Source organism: Hippocampus guttulatus, chromosome 8 (assembly GCF_054856545.1).
Source record: "Hippocampus guttulatus isolate MCC_2025c chromosome 8, RoL_Hgut_1.0, whole genome shotgun sequence".
In the NCBI taxonomy this organism is placed as follows: domain Eukaryota; kingdom Metazoa; phylum Chordata; class Actinopteri; order Syngnathiformes; family Syngnathidae; genus Hippocampus; species Hippocampus guttulatus.
In genome coordinates this window covers 15,487,003-15,497,941 of record NC_141268.1, presented here as the reverse complement: position 1 = coordinate 15,497,941, position 10,939 = coordinate 15,487,003, and the positions used below count along the sequence as shown (strand labels likewise).

Sequence of the window (10,939 nt, the reverse complement as noted above, 5' to 3'; positions counted from 1 at the left end):
TAATTTTAGTTACGACAACAAACAAAAAGCGATACAGGATACAAGGAACTTGTGAATAATAAAAAAAAAAATCTTAGTTTGGAAAAACGAGTACAGTACTATTAATTGAGGGGGCGGAAGATAATTTCTCTGCATGTGTGAGCAAATTTTTGTTGTGTTTCGCTGTCATTTTGTAAACGTGTTTTGTCACAATTCTAAAAAAATGACAACTTTTAAGTAAATTTTACCTAACTACAATACCCTATAGCCCCCCCGACATGTTAATGTATGATATTATATAAATCAATGTACATTATATATAATATTTATATTTATTTATATACTTTTTGTCTTCTACTTTCTCCCTTTCATAATGTTGCTGCTGTAAATTGGGAATTTCTCCATTGTGAGGCAAATAAAGGTTTTCTTATCTTATCTTCTTATAACATTATATAATTGTTTAACATATTTTATATAAATACATTTTTACATCTACATTTTGTACATATTTTAAATTGGTAGTTGGCAATTTATAATCAAATTCATTATAATATAATTATAATTAAATCAGTTCATAATCAAATTTAAAAAATCATTATTTTATTGACGGAACAAACTGCGTATTTTATAGTTACAATCAATCAATTTACCTGGACCATCTGTGCGTTTTAAAAATCTAATATGACCATTTTGCAAGAATGTTTGCCCACCGTATATGAATATTTCCCCACCTCTAACAATGTTTTTTGAGACTGAATCAAACAATATAACAAAGTGTAAAACCTCAATGTAATGCGAGAAATAATCGACCAAAATACACATACTAAAAAAGCTAACAATGTGCCTGAAGTGGGCTTGAAAGCAAATTAATATCACCATGCTGCCTAACTGATAAATGGGAGAACGCCTTGAAGCGTCACAAAGAAAAGTGGGAACGCATATGCCTCCGTGTCACAGTCGTTATCTTTGTGCTATTTCAAACCTCCTTTCGGGGCTACATCGGAGCCGCACCCTTGTTTGTGATAGGCTGGCGCACTCGTTGTTATTTTGAGCGACGTCCCCATCGAGCCAATCATAACGCTCCGCAGACAGACAGACGTTACTTCCGGTACAGTAGTGGAGTATTCCAACATGGCGCTCGTGTATCTCGAGTGAGGAGTCTCCTTCGGCCTAGTTTCGAGTTGGGAAGGTTTCGTTTGATTTCTGGAAGTAAGACGCCATTTTGTGTTTCACCTCGTATACTGGCGTTTGGAAATGAAGGAGAAAGACCGCTCGCCTGCGAGGAAACGCTCACGGGTGCCAGATGACGGCAAAGAGCGAAGAGGGAGTCTCGCTAGCAGGAGGAGCGGAGAGCTGCTCGGCGTCGCCAGCAACAACGGCAACAGCTACGTACCCTGCGGCGCCTCGTCCAGGAGAAGCTTACCCGGTGACAAAAGAGACAATTTTTCGGACATTCGGGTCGGTAATGGTTACAGCTACGGAGCACTGCCAGGAACGCACGGTGGCGCGGTCCTCGCTTCGCGCAGCGACCCGCGGTCCCCTGAAAGTGAGTACAAGACTCTTAAAATTAGTGAGCTGGGCTCGCAGCTGAGCGACGAAGACATAGAAGACGGGCTGTTTCACGAGTTCAAGAAATTTGGAAACGTGAGTGTAAAAATGAGTCGAGAAAACGACGAGAGGGTAGCGTTCGTCAATTTCCGGAAGCCCGACGACGCCCGAGCGGCCAAGCATGCTCGCGGCCGACTGGTGCTCTTCGATCGGCCCCTCAAAGTTGATGTGGTGTACATGAATCGGCGCAGGAGCCGCTCCCCGCTTTCTAAAGACAGTTTCCCACTTGGACACAGACACGTTCTCCCCCAGAGACAGCTCTCCCCCACTGGTTTGGGCTACAGAGACTTCCGGTTGCAGCAAATGGCGCTGGGCCCCCTCCCCCCTCCTCCCCTGCCTCACCTCACAGATGTGGAAAGAGATGCCTATTATTCCCTCTACGACGGCAGGAATCACGCAGCATTCCTTCCAGAATTTCACAACGACAACTTGTCCGATGACGACCAGAGGGCAAACAGGACGTTGTTTCTCGGCAACCTGGACGTAGGCCTGACTGAGAATGACCTGCGGCGAGCATTTGACCGCTTTGGAGTTATAACCGTAGTGGACATTAAACGAGCAGTGCGCGGCCAGAGCACCACTTTCGGATTTGTCAAGTTTGAAAATCTCGACATGGCCCATCGAGCTAAAGTGGCCATGTCGGGGAAATTGCTGGGCCACAACCAGGTTAAAATTGGATACGGCAAACCGACACCCACTACCAGGCTGTGGGTGGGAGGCCTTGGCTCGTGGACTTCCCTCGCCGCCCTGGCCAAAGAGTTTGACCGCTTTGGCACCATCAGGACTATAGACTACCGGAAAGGCGAAGCATGGGCATACGTTCAATACGAGAGCATGGATGCCGCTCAGGCCGCGTGCACGAACATGCGAGGCTTTCCACTCGGCGGTCCTGATAGGAGAATCCGGGTGGACTTTGCTGACACTGAGCACCACTACAAGCAGCAGCAGCAGTTCACTCAGCCCCCGCTCCCACTCCAACACTTTGACTTGGTCCCTCCACCGTTCCATCACCGCTTCGCAGACTCCATCAGAGATCGTTCGCCACTGCTGCAGCCCCCTCGTTTCCGAGAGCGGATTCTAACCTCTCCCGCCGAGTGGTCCGGCTTGGGTGTCCATGACAGGATGCGAGGGTCTGGTTTCCTGCCTGTTGCTAACCTGGACAGACGTTCCGGTGAGCACTGGCCGGTGGACCGTGAGTGGGAGTTGCAAAGAGGAGACGCAAGTCGGCGGAGACGAGACTTGGAGAACGCGTGGCGCCCCGATCGCTCGCCTGAAAACAATGGCGCGCCGCATGTCAGCAGCCCCGCCGAACGCAGCCCCGCAGATGGAGGTGCCGATAGTGATGGCGAACGTGTGCCTCGCCCTGGTCGGGCCTCCCCAACAAGAGGGCGCCCAAACAGTCAGGACAAGAGAAGAAGAAGCCCGACCGCAGCCGCCTCATGCTCCGAGAAAGAGCGCAAACGCAAACCCGGCGACAAGCTCAAAAGCCCGGCCGGGAAGGAGGACGCCTTGGAGCGTCTGTCCGGCCAGCGGCTGAGTCAGGTGTGGCGAGGTGTCCTCCTCCTGAAGAACAGCTGCTTCCCCACAGTGTTGCACCTTCTTGACGGCGACGCAGCGGTGGTCTCTCGCCTGCTCCTGGACGGCCCCAAAGGTAGCCAAGCGACAAAGCTGAAAATCAGCCAACGTCTGCGGATGGACCAGCCCAAGCTGGAGGAGGTCTCCCGCCGCATCAAGGCCGCCGGATCGAACGGCTACTCCGTCCTCCTCGCCATGCCCGGGAAATCCGAGGACGGCACTGTTCCAGACGGCAAAGACTCCACGGAGCGTCCGCTGAAGAATCTGGTGTCCTACCTGAAGCAGAAGGAAGCTGCCGGCATCGTCAGCCTCCCCGTGGGGGGTACTCGCAACAAGGAGCACAGCGGCGTGCTTCATGCTTTCCCTCCATGTGAGTTCTCTATGCAGTTTATGGATGAGTCCGCAAAAGCTTTTGCTAAATCAGATGATGACTACATGGTGATGGTCATTATTAGAGGGACATCATGAGGGGGGAGAAAAAAAACCCAACTGCAGCTTCATGTGAGCTGTCGAGTGCGCTTTGTAGATGGGGTTACCTAAACTGTGTTTCACTCAAAATTTTATTAACAGCTACAAGTCACTTTGAATTGAAACTATTTTTGATTGATGCTGCCATCTGCACTGAAGGCCGTTTAAACAGAAACATGGTAAAAATGTTCATTTTTACTTTGTGACAAATCTAACTCAAGTACATAGATTTTGGGGGTGAATCCTAAAGAGCAAGTCTTAATGTTGTTTTTGTTTAAGTCAACCCGATATGTGGATCCCCACAAAAAATGTGACAATACATAGTGAGTGTTAACTTTTGATGCCTTGGCTCCCTTCTAAGACACATCACAGTAAATAGCGTGTGCAACAAGTAGCCAATCCTTTAGTAGAGAATTGCAGGAATGCTTCAATTTATTTTTTATTTTTTGCTAGAAATTGTGACGTAGCATATTTGTAAACTGTTATCCAATAATTTACTTTCATTATTGCCTAATTGACAAATGTTGTCCTCCGTAACATTCAACATTTCACGTTGAAAGTCAACAGTGAGTAGTAGTGTGAAAATATTTTCAGTTGTGCACCGTGTCAGAATATCTTTACATTTGTTGAGCTAGAACTACCTAGAAACACATGAAATAACCAATTTAATCATGTCGAATATTGTCTTTTTTTTTTTTTTTGGTGTAATCAGCAACAAAGTGTATCGGGTTTAAAAAACAAAACAAATGTATCGGGAGTGTGTGATTGAAATAATATTGCTTGTTGGCTGGAACGGACTCTGGATCAATTATAATCAGAACGGGGAGGAAGCGCTCAGCTAGCTCTCCTCCCTCTAAATGGGACTTCTCATTGTTGCTCGCCATGTCTCCTTTTATTGTTTTCAAATGGAACGTGTGTGCTGTGTACTCAGGATATCTGGACACGCACACGGAGAGCGGCCGTGCTCGTGGGGAGTAAACAAAGTGCACTTCGCAGATTGTGTCTCAATAAATTTGCTCATTCGTGGGAACCTCAAGGAAAGACTACCTTTGTGACCTTTTCTGTTCTCGGATTTGTCTATCCAAACTCGAAAGTCTCACGGGGGGCTCTGACAGTGGGAAGCTTCCCGGCGACCAGGAGAAGGAAGCGTTGACTTCCCAGGAAAAAGAACCACACGAATCAGTGTGTTGATTACAATTGATTGACCTCTTTTCAATCTGGTTTCCAGTCCATCTGCATGGCCTTTTTGTAGGCCTCGGGTCTCATCTGGACCACTGGTGCGGTTGCCCCAGGTCGACACGGAGGCATGTTTTGTTCGCATTGTCGTATTCTCGCTTGGAGAACCTCGTGCGAGGGCCACACTTGTCTACGTCAGAGAGCGGCGCCGCCTTTATCTGACATTAACTGGAATGGAACACCCCAAAAAAAAACAAAAAAACATTCATGCATATGAGATGCCCATCTTTATTCCCGAGGTGGTGATATATGTAATTTCCTTTTTACAAAGTAGTTTAATGACATTGAATAAGGCTCAAGAGCAGGATGTCAGACATTGCTCGTGATCATCTTCCAACACGTGGGACCAGACTGACTTCAAGGGGACACAAGAATTCCTGGCGCCGTGATTTGGACGCATCCACTTCTGCTCCACAGGTGAGCATGCAAAACACAAAGCATCATTAGCACAATTGCCAAAGTCCTTTTGAATGTTTTTATAAGATTAGGATCCAGTTGACCCAATTCTACCTTTTCAGATTAACGTGATCTGGAAGACTTGACAATTAACGAAGACAAAAGAACCCCCCGCCCCCAAATAATACATTCTACATACATTCACTGTCCGTTAATGCTCAGTATTTTTGAACAGTCATTTCATAGTGTCATTATTACTTTGATTGTAGTTTGTGGGGGGGGGGTATCGCGTTGTTAATCATTTTGCATAACTGAGCATTGTTATGCACAACGAGGTTTTTAAAATGTACCCATTTCTTTGTACTGACTCGTATGCCTAACAGGGCCCATTGTGTGTTGACACGTAAAATCATCCAAACTTGATCTAGTGGAGCAAGATGAAATGTAACAACTGTTATCTCTTGGTCACATACAACAGAGATAAACTGTGAGTGTTTGACCAACTACCATGGATTAGTCGCTGCCTTTGCGAAGTTGAAATGCTGATTCTCCTCTACACAGTGAACATGTGCATCAGCCACTCTACAAAAGCTGCAGATGGACTGTTCAGACCTCTGGTGGAACGAAGATGTTAGCAGTGGTAGGTCAACCGCTACCTTGCTTGTTGCCCTTCATCCCTTTTTAGTGTTGGTGTGGGCGCACAGATGATGAAGATGAACTGATGAGATGACATCAGCAGTCCACTGAAAGGTAAGTGGAGTTCAATGTCATGGATAGACGTAAGGCCCGCCGCACAACGAAATGACCGGCGCCCTGTAACGAACCCCCCCGCGATCTCGTATCTGGTTTTGAGGCGTCACATACAGTATATTGTATTATATTTGAATCGCAGAGAAACTGCAAAACCGGAGGTCAACGGGAGGCCACTCATTCAAACTTGTGGCCTGTCGTGAGGCGGGCCTAACAGTTTAATTCTTGATGATGAAGCATCCTGTGGTTTTTGTGATGGATGATATTACGATCTAATATCCAACTAAAAGACCTGCATCTCCAATTCTCTTTTGCCAAGGATAGTGATGTGTTGTTTTGGATGATGATTAATTTACCCTTGTGTTTATTATTATCCCAGTTTGCAGTGTAGCAAATACAGTAACCCATAAGGAGAGCTGTTCGTCGTGCAGTTATTTGACTTGTCATCGTGTAGCGATTGTAACATATTTGAAGTGCCTGCTAGAGCTCCTGTATTGAATCGAATTAGATTGTAGAGATGGGCTCTCAATACTAAATCATTTTATTTTATTCATGTGGACTTGCATAAGCTTCAATGGATTGATAGTTTAAGCATCTCATTCTGGAGGTCAATTTTGTTTGAGTGAGCAAATCAGGTGATGAGCACATCATGAAAATTAGTGTTGGGTGAGTACCGATACAAGGTATCTGTATAAGGCCAATACCGACCTGATTTAAAGGTATTGGGTACTCATGCATGATGCTGATACCAGCCACCAATACTAAAAGGGTAAAAAGGCATCGAGTCAGTCCTTGGCAATACTGCAGCAGATTGCTACATTGGCGAATCATCATCTGTGTCAGAAAGAAAGCTCCTTGTTGACAGGTTTTTGTCAGTGTGTTCAATGACTTTTTTCTGATCAAAGGTAGAGGTAGCTTTACTCTGTACCGTTGAACACTCAATGACAGCAATGCCATGCCGTCACGTGCTACTTCAGTGTATAAATTACTGTCTCGCGTTTGTTTCTTAAATGTTGATCATTTGATATTCTGAATAAAGTCGGTTGTTTCAGTTTTCTGTTTGTTTGTTTTTTTTTGCGGGGCGGGGGGTAAAACTTTCACAAAATGTGGTGGTGGATGTTAAGATCCCTCCATTTTTTTACACTGCTTATCCTGTTGAGGGCGCAAGTGAGCTGTAGACCCTCACAGATGACTTCAGGCCCAAGGAACAATACACCATGGACTGTAGTGTACTCATTGACATATAGCAACAGACAAATCTTCACACTCTTACAGTGTGGAAACCGATTCCAATCTGTCTAACCTTCGGTCAGGCAAAAGAACCCCACCATTAGACTTGCAAACAGCAAATAATGCTTCTCCACACCTGATATTCCTCAGATGGTCACTGATGGTGTCATGGTTAATTTGTCTGACTTGAGTGCAGACAGTGTGGTTTTAGTTTCTTTGCAGTGACCTTGCAAATCTGAATGTGAATTGTTCTACTTATCTCTGACTATGTGGGTTGTGATTCCTTGGCAACCAATCAAATCGGCTTGGATGTGGTGCAGCGCTCCGTGACCCTGAGCAGTGTAAAATGTTCACAAAATGGATGCAGTTGAGACAAAAAAAAAACAAAAAACATGTTTGATCCCGTGACCAAAGAGCATACGAGGATGTTTGCTGACCTTTCTTTATCTAAGCGCTGCAGTTTACTTTCCACTTCAGTCTCCAGTCCAAACAAACTCCTTTTTAGGTTGAGTTAGAAGAGACATATTCTCAAAATATTTGATTCGTCGTCATGGTATTTAGTGCAGCCTCGCTCTCTGTCCGCCATTTCGAATCGAATAAATCGCTGAATCTGAAATTCACACCAAAAACGTCGAGTCCCAAAATCTCGCAGCGAGGGACTTTGGGTGCAGTTAAAAGGGATGCCCGCTAAGCGGCAGCACACTCCGCAGCAAGCATTGCATGTACCATTCAATGTACCTTTCATGTGACAGTCTCAAAAGGGGCTTAGAGCCAGCGTGAGTCATCTCATTGAAATCTCTGCACTTTCAACTAGAACTAAGCTTCCATTATTCAATGACAACGCATGTTAGTTTGACGCTGTATCCAATCCCGGGCCCCTTTTGCACGTATTTCTATTAATAATCTGAGTTCATATCCGTGGGATTGCTCATTTTTGACTGATCTGAATGATCTCAGTCAGTACAAAATGCCAGTCGGTGGAACGAGTGGTGAGTCGCTGCACTGCTCTCTCCGGACAGTGGAGTGTATAGTCCACACAGCGACTGTGCGTTCCCTCCATTGTTGGTAAACATGGTAACATGAGAGTGCACCAAAGACGGACCGCTTCAATCATGAATCCAGCACCTGGTGAGGTTTCACCCTCAGGGATGGCTGGTGAAAATCTGTCGCACCGGCCTACTATAATGGTAATGGTTTAGCAGTGCAAAACAAAAGACCCCAAGAGGAGAGGGTATGAGAGTGCTACCGGAGAAAAGATTTGCGCTTTCAAATAAGAATAAATGAGGAAGCATATCCAGTAGAACACGGACAGAAGGATACAAGAGTATTTTTTTGCGCTCCAGCCATCTGCAGGCTCTCCTGTTTCACTCTTAAGTAATCAAGACAGACTGGATTAGTGTAATACAGTAACATGAGCCAACAGGCGTCTATGCCACTTAGCAGATTGAAGTCTGAAATACACACACGTCAGGTCAGCTTTGCTGTGAAACATGCTGTGTTGTTTTGAAGTTCTTTGCCGGGAAAGTTCCAGGATCGGTGTCACGAAAGATATATTTCAAATTTCAAACAGACGGAGCGGCCTTTGCTTTGATCGGTGCACGAGAAGAGGCAAGGGTTGTGCCAGGACAACTCACAGCTGTCTCAACATGACAACACGCTTGCTCACACTGTGCCTAAGCATCTGACATTTCCTGGCCAAGAATAACATTGCTGTGCTGGAGCAACCTTTCGACTTACACGACCTGCTTCTGTACGATTTGCGTTTTCCTCTTGCCGAAGGCCCAGGGGATCATTGAGGGCACCCGTTTTGAAGACGTGGACAACATCAAGATGGCCGACAGAGCTGCAGAGGATACCTGGAAGAGTACTTCCAGGAGTACTTGAAGGCATGCCAGAGAAGGCCAGAAAAGTGGGGTCGACCGGAAGGGGGATTACACCGAAGGGGAAAAAAACTGTAGTTTGGATCTGAAATATTAACTTTCAGACACCTCATAGTTGCGAGGAGGTGAACAACTTCTGATTTTTCCTCCATTTTCAATTCCCGTAGCACCAGAAGTCCCAATATCTTAGTCCATATAATGCTATTACCTTTAGAGGTCAGACATATTGGACCTCAAAGTGGACTTGACTCTGAAAGGTGTTTATTGGGTTTTTCATACATCAAGCTTATAACATTTAAATGGACTTTGCTTCATACACTGCGGCACAGTCAAACTGGAACAGAAAAGGACATTCCGTGTAGTGATGCGCGACCATTTTCAAGAGAGGTTTTGCTCAGTTGAAGGAGTCCGATTCTCAATGACAACGTAATGTTTGTTCAAGATATATTTTAGTAAATTTAACACGGTAAGAGTAGGAACCACATTTTTAATTCAGGTCTCAAGCTAAATAAACTAAGATGCCTTTTTGTCCATGAAAATAGTACACAAACAAAAGACACAAATGTTACTTTTCAGAACTGCAGTCTTACATCGCTACTGTAGTTTTGTTAACATAAACCAGTTCTTTTTTTTCCCTTAATGTAAAATAGCAGTAAACGGGAATCGTCCTCCATGATGACGCCGCTGTTGTAAGGTAGAGAAGAGAACGAACATTGGAGTAGGTCTGAAGTGATCAGTGGGAGTGAACAGCAATAATGTTCCCGAGTTAAACCACCACACCTCTTCGACAAGAATATTGCCAGTGACCTCCTAAATATTCGATGTGCTCCTTGCCAAGCCTGCCACCCCCTCCCCTCCCCCTGCCACTGCTTCTATTTATACGAGCCGCCGTAGAACCTCTAGCCTTCGCCACAAGGTCGCATAATATCGCGGGCATTAAATCAGCATTACAGCGAGCTGATGATGTCATCTTTTCAGTGGATAGCATTTCATGGCTGTACTCAAACTCGTAAGGTATTCTCAGGATTGTAATACAGACCTTTGGTTAAGTTACATGATTCACGTTCTCTCTTTGTCTTGTAATATTGACGTATGTTGTTCAGACTAAAACATGTAATTCTAACAGGACATATACTGTACATTTAGTAGAATTGTTCGACCTTTAATATGATGCTGCATATTCAGCATGTCTTCTTAGTGCTTAGACGTGTCGATGGTAAGCACCTTCAGGGTTGAAATGCTACATGAGAGTATTAATGGGCCACACTGAATAAAGGTACCTAAGTTGTGATATGGTTAAATGATGTAGTTGTCAGGAAGATGAACAAGCGGCTAAACACTTAAGTCAACAGTCTGAGATGAGCATGCCACTGTCACCATCGCTATATTTATTTTATTCTCAGAATGTTTTTTTTTTTCCTTTTCAGTGCGGTCCTAGTGGCAAGTGCAAGTAATGCAAAAAAAAAAAAGCTCATTCAATGCTACAACTTTTTTTCTGGCATATGTGAAATGTTTTTGGACATTATTTCTCTGCACCTGTAACTGTCAGTTTTCACTGATCTGTTGTCTGCTCTAACGACGTCTTGGTGTGAGCATTGCTACTTGTATGTTGACCGCACCAATGTTATTGTGGCGGTCTGGTCTACTCAGGGTTGGGGCATTAATGCCCAGAACCTTTCAGGTCCTCTCATTTCTGTCCTCTGAGCAAAGAAAGCTTCCTGGATGTCATGAACAGTTCAGTGTAGGAAGCTTGTACACATTGACTGGAATAGACGGTATCGTCGCGTCACTCTCGGACTCTGAACAAACGAAGTCAA

At 45.0% G+C, this 10,939-nt stretch overlaps 1 protein-coding gene across 4 annotated transcripts; it reads left to right on the top strand.

The window, feature by feature from the left end:
- The first annotated feature begins 962 nt into the window (after positions 1-962).
- LOC147201402 (RNA-binding protein 15-like) lies at positions 963-7,067 on the top strand. 4 transcript variants are annotated; one of them, XM_086118262.1, is made up of 3 exons: positions 963-3,532; positions 4,562-5,283; positions 5,824-7,067. In XM_086118262.1, coding segments are annotated over exons 1-2 (2,301 nt in total). In that variant the 5' UTR covers positions 963-1,233; the 3' UTR covers positions 4,564-5,283; positions 5,824-7,067. The 4 variants fall into 4 exon arrangements, with proteins under 4 accessions (XP_085974388.1, XP_085974387.1, XP_085974385.1 ...); XM_086118261.1 differs by adding an exon at positions 5,646-5,749 and having other exon boundaries at positions 965-5,283; XM_086118259.1 differs by having other exon boundaries at positions 965-5,283.
- The last annotated feature ends 3,872 nt before the right edge of the window (positions 7,068-10,939 follow it).

Coding starts and splice junctions, on each gene's coding strand:
- LOC147201402 (XM_086118259.1), top strand. CDS start 1,234: ATGAAGGAGAAAGACCGCTCGCCTGCGAGGAAACGCTCACGGGTGCCA.